This window comes from Acomys russatus, chromosome 11, assembly GCF_903995435.1.
Source record: "Acomys russatus chromosome 11, mAcoRus1.1, whole genome shotgun sequence".
NCBI classification, from domain to species: Eukaryota; Metazoa; Chordata; class Mammalia; order Rodentia; family Muridae; genus Acomys; species Acomys russatus.
The window spans coordinates 7,187,092-7,202,765 of NC_067147.1; the positions used below are offsets into that span (position 1 = coordinate 7,187,092).

A 15,674-nucleotide genomic window follows, 5' to 3' on the forward strand; every position below is an offset into this window, starting at 1 on the left:
GAGCCGAGTGTGGTGGCATACACCTTTAATCTCAGCACTCAGAAGGCAGAGGCAGGTGATTGCTGTGAGTTCGAGGCCAGCCTGGTCTACAGAGCGGGTCCAGGATGGCCAAGATAACATAGAGAAACCCTGTCTTGAAAAACAAAACAAAACAAAACAACAACAACAAAAAAGACAAGAAGAGAAAAAAAGGGAAAAAAAGGATGACCTCTGAGGAAAGCAGGAGGGAAATAGTTAAAAAATAAAAAAATGTGACATGAGGCCAGGCCAACCTGGTTTAGAGTGAGTTCCAGAATAGCCAGGGGTACACAGAGAAACCTCATCTTAAAAAAAAATACCAACAAACAAACAAACAAACAAACAAAAAACCAAAAAAGCCGGGCGTGGTGGCGCACGCCTTTAATCCCAGCACTCGGGAGGAAGAGGCAGGTGGATCACTGTGAGTTCGAGGCCAGCCTGGTCTACAAAGCGAGTTCAGGACAGCCAAGGCTACACAGAGAAACCCTGTCTCAAAAAACCAAAAAAACCCAAAAACAACAACAACAAAAAAGCCTCAAAAAACAGAAACAAAAACAAATATGTATAACATTGAGCTTGAAACTATCAAAAATAGTTGCTTCTAAAACTTGGGAGTTACAGGATAGAGCTAAGACTTTAACGCTTTTAATCCTTTTAAACTACATGTATTCACTCTTAAATCATTGGGGCCTACACAAACAAAATAGGCAGAGGTTCAGAAAACAGAAGAGAAAGGTGTGAAGTTCAGAGCTTCAGAGTTTAACTAGCTACTTACAAAGCTACACGGAGTCAGTATGTGGCTCCTGAGCATTCCCTTCAAAGGGAAAGAAACAGAACAGGGGTCAAAGGTGAAATGCCTGGGCTTTGAAATGGAAGATTGCATAAGTTTGGTTTAAAAAAAAAAGAAAGAAAGAAAGAAAGAACATCCTTCAAAATAGAGCAATGTCACAAAAACTTGAGAGGAAAAACATCAACCCCAACAAAGTGAAAGACATTTACATTTTCTGTGGCCTGTCAGGAAAGTAGAAGTCTGTAATATGTCTCTTCTACTTTACCAGTGTAGGGCGCAAGGCTAAATCAGCACTGAAAACATGCTTAGTCAGAATCCTGACTTGGCCAGGCGTGGTGGCGCACACCTTTAATCCCAGCACTCGGGAGGCTGAGGCAGGAGGATCTCTGTGAGTTCCAGGCCAGCCTGGTCTACAAAGCAAGTCCAGGACAGTCAGGGCTACACAGAGAAACCCTGTCTGGGAAAAAGAAAGAAAGAAAGAAAGAAAGAAAGAAAGAAAGAAAGAAAGAAAGAAAGAAAGAAAGAAAGAAAACCTGACCTGACCTACTTAACCGGAAACAAAGGCACATTTTACTTCCCTCCTTGGCCGCTCTAGATTTCACGCCTTGCGTGGCCATCGTGGACCGGAGCCCAGCTGTTCAGATCTGATCTGTGTACACACACTCTCCTTCCTGTCTGCGCGCAGGCTTAGGGGAATACAAAGGCATATCCGTCTTTTAGTTTCTACAAGGTGGTGGTTACTTAAGAGGCCAGGTGATCCACACCCTCTTTATGATGTCAAGTTTAGTGTCACAAGGGGGCATTCCAGGGCTTAGGGGCTCACAGTCATGGCCTCCCAGTGTCTCAGAGGAACAAGTGGGGGACGGAAGTGGGGCTCGTGAAGAAGCTGAGGACTCAGTCTGAGAGGGAATAAAGGCAATGTGACCACAGCGCCCTTCCTTGGTGCTTTTCTAACTCAGGTTGGGAAATCCTTCCGGGCAGTATTTGGTAAACTTTAATTCTCTGAGGCAAAACTAGAGACCTCATCAAATTCTTATTAATAAGCACTCTTTAGACAAGAACAGAATTGTGAGGGAGTGGGTGGTGGGTGTGTGTGTGTGGGGGGGGAGATGAGACAGAGCTAGAGATTAGAGAGACAGATACTAGGCTACAGAGGCAGAAATGTCTGGGACCCAACTCAGGTGCTCTGGGAAGACCAGGAAAAGCTCTGGGAGCCCCGTCTCCAGCTCCATAGTCCATATTAGTAAAGTATTAAATTATTAAAAATTGATCCAAATTCATCATTACGTGGAACCATGACCAGAGCAAACACTAAATGGAGAAACTAACATGTATAATTATGTGTACAGCCATTCATTTTTAACATAAACCAGAAAGAATTTACCTGATGACATTAGACATGATCCTACAATGTGAACCGGAATAAACGGTGTGAAATTGATAATGATAACGTCATTGTCTGAGCTAGACCACATTCATGGATTCCAGACGTTTCTAATACATATCTGAGAGCTCCGTGCCAAACCAGGCAAGGAAAGGCTCTGATTGGACGTGCCTGATGCAAACGCAGAGGCCTGTGAGTCCACGAGGGCAGGCTGAATCTCACAGGTGTGCTCTTCAAACGGAAGCTTCTGTCAGCTCCACAGAGCAAGAGAAGACAAGGCATAGAGTTCACTGGCAAAGTGGCGTGTCGGGAAGACCGCTTAAGAGCCCTTGAAAGTGTCTTACTGTGGTATTGATTGCTGTTCACATTTTTAGATCTAAACTTTAAAAAGTAAGTGAGCATTGGGCTGGCCATGAGTGATGTTGGCCTGAGTGGAAACAGAGGAATAAAATGCTGTTATGCTCAGTTTGACTTCACTGAGGTTAAAACTAAAAGGGAAAACAAAGGACACAAAGGACACGCATGCATCACAAAGGCCTGGCCTGGCGCAGCTTCCTTTTCACTTACCTACATTGTTTCGTCTTTCTTTGTGGTGACTATATATAGTAATAACTGTCATTTAAATTTTTTTAAATTTCCAATCAGTTGTCTTATGTTTAATCTATATTTGTTGTTTGATTGCTGGATTGTTTGGGGTTTTGCTTATTTGTTTTTTTGCAGTTTCACACTGTAGTCCAGGCTGGCCTACACTTCACTATGTAGCCCAGGATTGCTTCAAATTTGCAACCATTCTCTCCATCAGCCTCCTGAATACTGGGGATATAAAAATCCTCCTCTATTTAAAAGCATGTATACATGATTTAAACAATATTCCTGATCTCTTTGCAGCTGTCGTTCCTATCAGCTAATTGATGAGATGCATAGACTCTTCACAGGCTGTTCTAGGATTTAGGGCAAATACTTTACTGGCATAAGATGCTTTTCTCAGAGCCTGGTGGTACAGGACAAGTAGTCATCATAGAATAGATCTAGGATTTTGTTATAGTCCTCCAGGAGTAAGTGATGGAGACGAAACACAAAGGCACCAACCACTTATAGAACCCAGAGGACAAGGCAGAAGGGATGCTATAATTGACATGATGATGATGATGGTGATGGTGATAATGATGATGGTGGTGGTGATGGTGATGGTGATGATGACAATGATGATGGTGGTTGTGGTGGTGCTGATGGTGATGGTGATAATGATGATGGTGATGATGGTGATGATGATGGTGATGATGGTGATGGTGATAATGATGATGGTGATGATGATGGTGATAATGATGATGGTGGTGGTGATGGTGATGATGACAATGATGATGGTGGTGGTGCTGATGGTGATGGTGATAATGATGATGGTGATGATGGTGATGATGATGGTGATAATGATGATGGTGATGATGGTGATGGTGGTGGTGATGGTGATGGTGATGATGACGATGATGATGGTGGTGGTGGTGGTGTGATGATAATGGTTATGATGATGATGATGATGGACAACAACTATAATAATGATGATGATGATGAAGATGATGGTGATGATGTTTGCTGTCAGCTCTGAAATAATGCAGGCCAATCTTCCCAAATCATCTCAATATCCTTTTAAAAAAGCAACTATCAATAAGGAGCTCTGAATTCTAGGCTCATCAAATGGCTAAAGCAATTTTATTCTGTATATGCTCTGGTGATGGATTTATCTCTTTGAAAGAGCTAAGATAAAATTATCTGGCCTATTTTATACCTTGTAATGAATCGTTGCTAGGGCAACCTTTCTGCTCAGCACTTCATTTCCAAGGTGACAGATTTGATACTGGCCCAGGGAAGCAGAAAGCAAAACAGCATTGTGCTTCAGAAGAAGAAAGAACCCCCAAATAAACCATGAATGAAACAAAGAATCCTTCCAAAGCCAGACATTGCATCATGGTCCAGACAGATGGTGCCAGGCGTTGAACAGAGGCGAGTCAGTAAAAATCCTCAGTGCATGGAGATAAGACGCAGCCCTACCTGCTTGCCAGTTCCTTTTTTTTTTTTCCACAAAAATGATCCAAATAAAAAATAAAAAAACCTCTCTAGCACATTGTGTTTCTACTCTTCCCATTTATATCTGAGGATCCCTTCCAGTCTACGGAAATATTAGGGAATAAATGAAGATATTTAAATTTTATTCTTGCAGTCATTTTGCATACTACATTATTTACGACTGACGTCACTCCTGAGCAATAGGTCTCAAAACCTTTTCCTCCCGTCTGCCTAAAGCTTTGTGCCCTTTTATCAACGACTCCCTGCTGCCTTCCTCCCTGTTCCCTCCACTGCAGCCCCTGGAACTGGCACTCCACCGTATTCTAGGAGTTTCGCTTTGTTAGCCTGTAGATATAGGTGAGATCATGAACTCTGATTTCAAAAACACTGGGGGCTGGAAAGACGGCTCCATAGTTAAGAGCAATTGCTGTTCTTACAGGGGATCCTGGTTCAGTCCCCAGCAACCATGTCTGGTGGCTCACAACCACCTATGACGCCATCTCCAGGGGACCTAATGCCCTCCTCTGGCCTTTGTGGGCACTCTACTTACACGCACACACACATACAGACACATATGCATATTCACAGTTAAAAAAGAAATCCTAAAAAAAAAAAAAAATCACAGGTAAGGTCATGGATATGCTAATTGGCTCGAATTCATTGTGTCATATTGTAAACACACCAAACCATAACACTGTTCCCTATAAATATATAAACATGGTTTGAAAAAAAAAAAAGTCAAAAATTTAAAGACAAATTATGCTTTGGAGATGAGATTGAAATTCAGTACAGTCTACCTCTACCGTCATTGGATTCTTGCCCTTCGTTAAGGAAAGCTGAGTTTGCTGGCCAGAGCACTATCTCGTCTGTGACGAGCTTGGGTGGAGCCACCAAGGGTATCAAACACAAGTTCCCATGGGTGATGTCCATCCCTTTTCCTTTGGCCTTGCTTTCTGGAGGTGACATGCCAGAATGTTCTCCTAAAGATCAGGACCCTAACTCCTGCTCCTCCTGAATTTTTCCTTCATAACAATCCAGGCAGGCATCTAGTTTTTAATTAGCATACAACATATTAGTTTCATCATGGTGGTTTTCAAAAGAAATTTATTTCGTTTTTGTTGTTTCTGCTCCCCTTTTCTCCCCGACACCCTCTCACCCTCTTCCATCCAACATAGCCTCCTTTAGGTGTCTCCCATGTCCCCTGCCCTCCTGCCTTTCCCTGAAAGCTCTTGCTCCCCTCATGGTCTCCGTTTGTATCTGGTCTCACATCAGATACATACTATAAACATTAAAAGTGACGATCTGTGATGGTTTGGTTGAGATGGCCCCTATAGTCTTTAAAATCCTTGGTTCCTAGTTGCTGGGAGATGCTTGGGTGACGTGGCCTTGCTACAGAAAGTATGTCATTGGAGCCGGGCCTGAGATGAAAAGCCCAGCTCCACCTGCAGATCGGTTCTCTCCTGTGCTTGCAGTGAAGGATGTGAGCGCTCGGCTTCCTGCTCTGGCCGGGCTGGCTGGCTGCGGCTTGTTGCCGTGCCTCTCCACCAAGGAGACACCTATCCTTCTGGAGCCACAGGCAAACTTCTCTCTCCCTAAGTTGCCTTGGTCATGACCTTTAACAGCAACAGAGCAATAAACCGACAGAGGACCCGCATATGAGAACACATAATTTCTGTCTTTCTGTGTCTGGGTCACTTTACTTAATAGAATACTTTCCAGATCCATACATCTCCGCAAAAATTTCATGACTTCATTTTTCTATTTTTTTAAGATTTATTTATTTATTATGTATATAGTGCTCTGCCTGCATGTATACCTGCAGCCCAAAATATGGTTGTGAGCCACCTTGTGGTTGCGAGACTTGACCTCAGGACCTCTGGAAGAGCAGACAGTGCTCTTAACCTCTGAGCCATCTCTCCAGCCCCCAACTTCATTTTTCTTTAACAGCTAAGTAATGTCCCATTATTATGTATGCCATGGTCTCATTATCCACTTATCTACTGAATGGCAGCTAGGCTGATTCCACTGCCTGAATATTGTGAATATAACATCAGTGAGCACAGACCTACAGACATCTCTGCAGATTTTTTTCCTCTGTGGAATATAAAGTCATCTGGGTAGTATAGTCAGGTCATATCTCAGCTCTATTTTTACTTTTTGAGAAACACTTCCATAATGGCTGTGCTAGTTCACTCCTTCCAGCAGCGATCAGGGCACCTCCTTCCTCACCTCCTGGCTGGCATTTGTTGTCATTTGTTTCCTTGATGTGAGCCATTCTGACTGGGGCGAGATGAAACTATCACTTCGCTGCTTGCTAAAGATGTCGAAGGCTTTTAAAACTATTTCTTGCTCATTTCTGTTTCCTGCTTGGAGAGCTGTCTGTCCATTTCATTATCCCAATTCTCAGTGGGCAGTTTTATTTTTTTAGTGTTCAATTCTTTCAGCTCTTTATGTATTGTAGACGTCAACCTCCCGTCTGAAGTACAGTTGAAAACGATTTTCTCCCATCCTGCGGGTTGTGTGTTTGCGCCAATGATCATGTTCTTTGCCTGTGAGAAACATTTTAATCTCATGTCATCCTGTTCGTTGATTCTTGGGCCCATTTCCTGTGCAGCTGGAGTTTTGTCCAGAACACCCCTGACTGCACCTACGACTTAAACCATATTCTCTGTTTTCCTCTAGCAGTTTTGGTGTTTCACATTTTATTTTATTTTATTTTATTTTATTATTTTTTATTTTTTGGTTTTTCGAGACAAGGTTTCTCTGCATAGCCTTGGCTGTCCTGGACTAACTCTGTAGACCAGGCTAGACTCGAACTTATAGCGATCCACCTGCCTCTGCCTCCTGAGTGCTGGGATTAAAGGGGTGTGCCACCACCACCCCGCTGGTGTTTCGCATTTTAAAACAAAGACTTCGATCCACTTCTCCAGGGTGTCAGCTGCTGATCTGATTTCATTCTTCCGTGGGGCATATCCAGTTTTGCCAGGACCATTTGTTGAGCAAGCAATCTTTCTTCCACTGTATGCTTTTGATGTCTCTGTAGGGGTGAAGTCTTAAGAATTTCGTTGGACACTTTGCTCTCTCTTGCCCCGCCCCCAACAATTCAGTCCCATCAAATGTGACATCACTCCAGCCTCCACCTACACCCTGTGTGGCCATGGGGTCCTTGCTGTCCGGAGTTGTCTTCTGATTTTCCCATCTTCTCAGCATCACATCTCTGCACTGTCCTTTACCTGGCAGCAAAATGCTGGGGTTAACTTTATCCTGTGGGAAAAAAAATCCTCTCCCATTTTCTTCAAGACAAAGTTGAAAATCTTTAATAATAAAGTAAAACTTCTCTCTCTCTCTCTCTCTCTCTCTCTCTCTCTCTCTCTCTCTCTCTCTCTCTCCCTCTCTCTCTCTCTTCTGAGACAGGGTTTCTCTATGTAGCTTTGGCTGTCCTAGACTCACTATGTAGCCCAGGCTGGCCTTGAATTCATAGAGATCCACCTGCCAGTCTGCCTCCTGAGTGCTGGGATTAAAGGCGTGTGCCACCATGTCTGGCTAAGTTTTTCTTTCTTAACACATATGTAGAGGACAGCTGGCAGGAGCAACTTTTCTCCTTCCCATCCAAGTCAGACTTGGCGTCAGAGGCTTTTATCCACCCAGCCATCTCACTGGCCCCTGTAAGTTTTTTAACCTTTCCAATTTGATGGGAAGGGGGGTGGTATCCAATTAGTTTCCAAATTGTGTTTTTCCTACCTCATGTATCTGATTACCCCTAAAATTAATTATTTTGTGTGTCATTTTGGCTTTTTTCCCCCTTTTCTCTCAGATTTTCAAGTGGCGTATTTCTCACGTTCATATTCCTTCCTGGTGAGGACGCATGTATGTGTGTGTACAGGCTGAACATATGCTGAACCACATGCATGCTAATAATGTAATTCTTATGATCTCTCTGCATTGTATGTGCTACAAACATTTTCTTATAACTGCTTTTACTTCAGATGCTTTGATGCAGAACACCATCTTTATTTGGGGATATTGTAGAATTTATTTTGATAATATGCACACCCGTCCTCTAATTCCTCCCAGATTAGCCCTCCTTTTTCCTACCTGCCCATCTTTGTACCCTAACTCTTTCGTAAACCCACTGACTCTAACTATGTTGCTCATATACTCTTGGATGTGGGACCACTCACTGGAGCATGTTCTACCTACCGTGAAAGAAAGCTAACACTGGCTCTCCGAAGCTTTTAATGGTGGTGGGACTCTGTGCCCCTCCCCCGCCCATGCCAGTGTGGCCTGACTTGAGCTTGCATAGGTCTTATACATGCTGTCACAAGCACTGTTAGTTCATATGTGCAACAGCCCTGCTCTGTCCAGAAAACCCGGTTTCCGTGTAGTCATCCACCGCCTCTGACTCCCTCTTTTGCAGTGATCCGTTTTGATGTAGTTAGGGGATAAATATTCTCTTCATGGTTTCTGTTTTTGAGCATATGCTTGTATTTCCCTAGCCTGTCACATTTGCCTTTGAGAAACTTCCCTTCCAACGTATTGCAAGCTTCTGGGATAGTTACAAAGAGGGGTGATATGAGCCCGAGAAAACTCTACTTCCAAGGAGAAGCCATCAAGTGGGTTTTTCTTCCAAACAAATCCCAAGTCTACTAAGAAAATACACAGAACATGAAGAAAATGTCACCACAAACTTCCTGGAAGAGATAAGTCAGGGTTCACTCTCCTTAATTTGCCTCTGGAGCCTTGAGGCAAAGTAGGAGAGCAAGGTAACCAGTGCCACCCATAACCTCCACGGTGGACAGTCCTGCTGACAGACAGGGGGACACTGGCCTCCACTGGTTACAGTTCTAAATGTGACAAACGACTAACAGAAGCGAATGCCGTTGGTTTATCTGCTGCTGTAAGTATGCCAACCCCATCGAGCTCACAGAAAATTGGGTAGAGCCCCTTTCACTCATTTTTCTAAAGATTTTCCTTGCCTTTAATTTTTATTTTCCAAATGTTCTCATGGGAAATTTCAAATATATAAAAAGCTGAAAGAATTGCATGGCGAGTCTTGTCCTCCGTGCTGGTCTTTCCCAAACTTAAGAATTTCTCGGGTCCCTCCTATCCCTTCCTACCCCCTCCCACGGCTGACCCACCCAAAGACCCCCCAAAGCAAACATCAAGCATCTCCTCTGTAAACACTTGAGGATGAGCATGGTCCCCTAGGGGTGTCACTCAGGTTAGTGCTGGGAGCCCCAGAGCCGCTACTTAACCATCCAGGTTCTGCGTTCTGCAGGCAACCATGAGCCCATCTTCACAGCACTCCTGGGTTTCACATCCCACCACAATTTGGCTGCCTCAGAAACTGTTCTCCCTAAAGACAAGGAGTCTTCCCCACCCCCTACTCCCCCACCCCTTTTCCCCCTCCCCCTGCTCCCCAAACTCTGTGGCTACTTCTCCTTAGAGTCGCTCCTCACTGTGGGGGTACCAGCTGTATAATGTACTACCACCACTAACAACCCCAAAGTTCCCAGATGCTTGAGACCCTCATGCAAAATGGAGGGGTTTTCTGCACATAACCCCTCAGGCCCTGCATGTACCTTAAATTACCAATTATTCCTGACTCCCACTACAGTGCAAATGCTCCATAATATCTGTCATACAGCGTCGGTTTAGGTAGCCATGAGGAAACGACCGTGCTTGTATGGGTGCAACTTTTGATGCAAGATTGGTTGAGGCCGTGGATGAAGATCACATGGCCTTGGCCACATATACCTGACCACACTCTCTTACTGAGGGATCCTTTTCTTCTCTGGGAACATTGACTACTTCAAGTTCATCCTCCCCAGCCCCACCTCCCTTCTTGCCTGTGGTGGCTTTTATAACGGAGAAACATGTCATTCAACTTGGGAAAAAGAAAAGGCCCCACCTCTGTGGCAGAGCCTCCCTGCCCTTGAAGGAGAAGTCTTCAGAATCCCCACAGTTCCCCTCTCCCATTCCCACATCATTTCTGTCAATACATCTCGGTTACAACTGCCCAAGACATCAATGCAGGCTACTTTTTTTTTTTTTTAATTTAAGCAGAAAACAACCCAAAAACTCCTCAACCACGAGGACCCAGAAAATCGCATTACCTCATCAAAGACCTTGGAGACAACATGCTTGTTCAGGATGGGAACATAGGTGGAGCTGTGCGGCACTGTGGTTCCAGCCAAGGCGTCCATGATGGTGAGTTTCTTGGCCACCAAGCTGTGGCTTTGCAGCCACTTCTCGGAGGATTTGTCCAAAGAGCTGAGAACACAAAGGTTGTAGCATTTAAAACTCACAGCTTGGTCGTTCACAAACGAAAGCAGAAATGATTAGATTACAGTACTCACCTGTGGTCGCTGGCTTGGCTTCTGCTCCCAGTGAGCCTTTCTGACATCTTGTCAGCTAGGTACTTGTTAATCAGCAGGATGTTCATTTCTGTGGGATGAAAGGGCAGCTGTGGATATAGGGGCTGCACTGACTGATCACACCTGCTCCGGTCGAGGGCTAACGCTGGCTCACACTTCAGAGGCCGTAGCTTAACCTATCAGAGTACGTTTTCTCTCAGGCAAAACACATTAGCAGCTTTGACTGGAGTGGCAGGCACAGGTGATGCAGCCAGGCCCTACCCACCATGCAGGAGGGCTCTCTCCCGTCCAAGAATGCACTCATAGTCCCCTTCTCCAAAACCCATATTTAAAACATTTAACAAGACTACGATTTACAAGCAGTGGCTTGGCATTAGGCTCCCCCTTCAACTATTAGTGGAGCCACTTGGCCAACATTTTCAGTTCATACACTGTTTCATGGTTCCTCAGCTTAGAATGGGAAACCATTCTGCTAGATTCTGTTGAAATGTTGTTCGTGTTGTTCAAATTAAGTTCAAAATTTGAAATCAGTACTTGAAAATTGAAATGTATATCCTTATATAAACTTGAATTTCTAAATGGAAAGGAATACCCCTTCGTTGAATTAGCAGCAGCTGGAAGGGAAGCAGTCAGGTGTGTGTGGCTTAAGTGCTTAGGAAACCATGCCAGGTTCCTAAGGCAGGTGCTAAGTCCCACAAAGAGTGGGCTGATGTAGCTGACTGAGAGTGTGAACACTAGCAGAAGGCATGTAGCTGATTAAGATCCTGCAAGCTAACATGCATGCAGCTGGCTGAGGACACACAAGCAAGTTGGAAAGATTTCCCACACTGTGGTGCTGAGGAGGACAGAGTCTGGCCCACGTGTGACGAGGTAACACAGATGCTGTCTGCTTCACAGAGGACCTGTGCACTGTGCTCGGGGCTTAGCAATGAACTATTTGAAACCTAGGGAGACACTATACGACTCAACTTATTCGCTTTACTATTTTAGGGAGAATCATCTCATGATTAGTCATAGAGTGGACAAGCTGCACCTCCCTCACACTTAGCCTTAAAAGTCTGACAGCTGGAGCCAGAAAGAGGCTGACTGGTGACGTCAGCCATCCATGAAAGGATTAAAAATTAACCTATTACAAGCTAGGACAGTTTTTGCCTCAGAGCACAGAGCTGTAGCAAGCACTACTACTGACACCATGGCCGAGTGAGCCATTGAGTGTGCCTGTCGAACACTCAGACACAAGTAGCACAAATCTAGCCCTAAGAAAACCCAGTGCCCCAGAGTAGGCTTGCCGGATTTACAAGGGAGCCGCTGAGGAAGGGATCTGCAACACTTTAAGCAACATTTTTTTTTCTTCCCTGAATGCATCCCACCCAAGTCTTTCGGGCATAGAACAGTGGCAAAAAAGGAGGTGGCTACAGTCCCCTGGGGTGGGATCCTCTCGCGCTTGCCTCTGTCACTCAGAGCAGGAAAACAGCCACTGGGGTTGGAGCTCTGCTTCCTGGTACTGCAGGTCCTGAAGGCGGACAGGTGGCTTCTGAGCAGGCTTGTTTTGGTCGATTCTATGGATACGGGGGGGGGGGGGGGGGGTGGGAATAGGGATTGGGGACAGAAAGAGGCATTCAATCAGTTGGAACTACTTTGTTAAATTAATGTAACTTTAGGCTACAGACTAATGGCAGAGTCGGGAAGGTGCTTGCTATGCAATTATGAAGACCTGGGTTTGAGCCTCCGAAACCACTTGGGGGGAAAATAGCCAGGGGTGGTAGAGCACACTTGTAGTCCTATCACTGGGGGTGGGACAGTTCCCTAGGGCTCACTGATTCTAGTCAAGTGGCAGAGATCCAAGCCAATGAAAGACCCTGTCTCACAAAACCAAGGAAAACCACTCTATTTCCTCCATAAGTACATGCAGAATGCACGCGCGCGCGCGCACACACACACACACACACACACACACACACACAGAGGCATGAACTCAGACGCACATTTTAAAAAATAATATAACATTAGCTATATCCTCCATTTCTCAGATGATGGCCTGCTATAATGAATTGCATTCTTCAGTTAAACTCAAGCTGGGCCCCTGCTGAAGAGAAATTTGCTTCCAAGCTCATTCAGGTTGGTGGAGGAGGAGGAGGGAGGGGAGGAGGAAGGGGAAGGGGGCGCAGCTTTCTGCAGTTGTAGAGCAGAGGACTGTGCTTTCTTATTGGTCAAGGGCCTCTCTCAGCTCCTTGAGATGCTACACACGGAGCCTACCACGTGTGTCCCCATCTCCAGGTCAGCCGTGGTGGCTCAGGTCTCCCTGCCTTTCTCTTCTGCCACCAGCTGGAGGAAACTGCAGTTTTTAAGGGATTTTGTGTGGCCACACTAAACCCAACTGGATAACTCTGTGTTCAGGTTAACACAGTGGTTCTTGACCCGTGGGTCCTGACCCCGACAGGGGTCACATGTGATACCCTGAGTATCAGCCATTGATATTACAATTCATGGCAGTAGCAACATTGCAGACGTGAAGTAAGCAACAAAATAATTTTATGGTTGGGGTCAGGACAACATAAAGAACTGTATTAAAGGGTCACAGTGCTAGAAAGGCTGGGGACCACTGGGTTAACACAACATAATTAGAAGAGTTGTGTAGTGAGTGCAGGCCATCTCTGTTAGGTCACTTTGCATGTTCTGCCTACCACAGTTGCTGCCAGGCAGCTTACATTACATTATCTCATACCCTTTGTTGGTCCTTGCAACTGAAAGAGGACATTTACTCATATGCATTAAAGAATGAGTCTATGACAAGACATTTTGATCACTTCCCACATTCGATAACACATACATACTGGTGGTCGACGTGTCCTGGGTTCTTTACAAGTCAAGAGGCTCAAGTACCACAGTGTCAAAGGAGGCACTGGGGAATGGTCACGCTCTGGTCTCAACAACAGACTCGCTCTTCCTTGCAGGACCCTAGATAGTAGGCGTGATTGCCAGAGACAACTCTTCAAACTCATCCCCTCTCCCTTTCTTTCTTTCTTTCTTTCTTTCTTTCTTTCTTTCTTTCTTTCTTTCTTTCTTTCCTTCCACAGAATAACAGAATAGCCCCAGTGGGTCCCGTGACTGGAGGAGGGAGCTTGTTATGTGACACCCATTGCTTTTCTAATAGACTAGAGGGTGGAGCCTGCCTTGGCTGCTTCTTAAGCCAGGAGCCAAGAAAGATGACACATTTCCTTGGGAAGGATGCCTGAGGAGAAAAGATCAATGAACAACATAAGAGAGCTAAGTGAAAATGCATAGTTGGCCATGGTGTAACTGCTCCCCAAACTGTCCACTCACCCACTACGTTTCATTATCCTTCTACATTAAACACTAATGCAAAATTAAATTTAGTACAAGGCTGCCTATCAATATCCAGGATCCAGAATCTAAGTGGTGTGATGGAAGAGACAAGGCCATTAAGACACAGTTCTAGCAAAAGTCAGGCTTGGCGGAGACAGCATGAGGATGTAGCCAAGGATGGGAAAAAGCCTGTTTTGTTCCCATGAGCCTAACCTGTTTCTCCTCTGGACAGTGTCCCCAAGATCAAGTAGGCAGACACACAGGAGGATCAAGGGATATGCCTGCCTTTTCTTGCCTAGACCCCAAAGGACAGCAGTGGGAGAAGTCACTCTGTTCCTAAGAGGCACCTAGCATTCTGGTCTGAGGAGCTTGCTGCTGCCACCTCAGGCAGTACCAGTAGACACACAAAAACCCATCACAAACGTGGCAAACATTACTCTATCACTGAAACCACAGCCCACAAAAGCAGGCCAACGGCAACATATCTAATAAACACAGTGGCAACTTGCCAAAATAAAAAGATTTCAATAGATCCAGTGTCTCCAGTATAGCAGAATACTCAGGGTGCTACTTAAAACCATCACTTGGAGCTGCAGAGGTGGCTCAGAAGTTTACAAAGCCCATGATGCTCCTGTAGAGCAGAAGTTCAGTTCCCAGCACCCATGTCAGATGCCTCACAAGAGCTTGTAACTCCAGCTCCACAGGATCTGACACCTTCTGCTGACCTCTGTGGTTCCCTGCACTCATGAAAGTACACCTAACACACACACACACACACACACACACACACACACACACACAGCCACATACAAACACAAACACACACCCTAAACACACATCGTAGGCCACATATATACACACAACATACATATATGCATACACACAGTTAAAAATAAATATTTTCAAAAATTCACTTTTCTGTCAAGAAGAAAAACACAACTTAAACAACAAAAGACAAAAAATGTCATCAATCCTCCACTGCTGGTCGAAGTACAAACTTGTGCAGCCACTATGGAAAACAGTATGGCAACTCCTCAGAAAACTGGGATTCAATCTACCTCAAGACTCAGTTATACCATAAGGACACTTGCTCAGGTATTTTCATAGTGGCTTTATTCAGAATCTGAAAACAGCCTAGATGTCCCTCAACCAAAGAATGGATAAAGAAAATGCAGTTTAAAAGAAAGGAAAAAGAAAAAAGAAAATGTAGTACATCTATGCAATGGAGTATTACTCAGCTATTAAAAATGATGACATCATAAAATTTACAGGCAAATAGATGTAACTAGAAAAAATAATCCTGAGTGAGGCAACCTAGACCTAGAAAAACAAACATGATATGTACTCACTTATAAGTGGATAGCAGATGTTAAGGAAAAGATAATTATAGTAAAATCCACAGACCCAGAGAAATTAGAGGAGAGGTCTAGCAGGGAAACAGAATAGATTTTGTGAGTGGATTGGGCATAGGTGAGGAGAAAACAGGAAGAATTAGGTGGTGGGGAGACAGAGGGCGAGAGTATGGGGAGAGACAGCTGGAATAGGGGGCATTTAGTGGACAGTGTGGAAACCTAGTGTAGTGGAAACTTCCTGGAACCTATGAAGGTGACTCTAGTGTCATCTCCAGGGTGACTTCTAATAATGGAGGATATGGAGCCTGAACCAGCCATCTGTAACCAGGCAAGGCTCCCAGTGGTGGGACTGGAACACCAAACCA

General features: G+C 44.7%; 1 protein-coding gene across 1 annotated transcript in view; it reads right to left on the reverse strand.

The window, feature by feature from the left end:
- The window catches only part of Vwa3b (von Willebrand factor A domain containing 3B), a 178,888-nt gene that overhangs the window by 42,510 nt on the left and 120,704 nt on the right, over window positions 1-15,674 (reverse strand). The window contains 3 exon segments of the mRNA XM_051152785.1: window positions 10,370-10,526; window positions 10,613-10,700; window positions 12,079-12,189. Of these exon segments, the coding sequence (XP_051008742.1) occupies window positions 10,370-10,526; window positions 10,613-10,700; window positions 12,079-12,189 (356 nt within the window).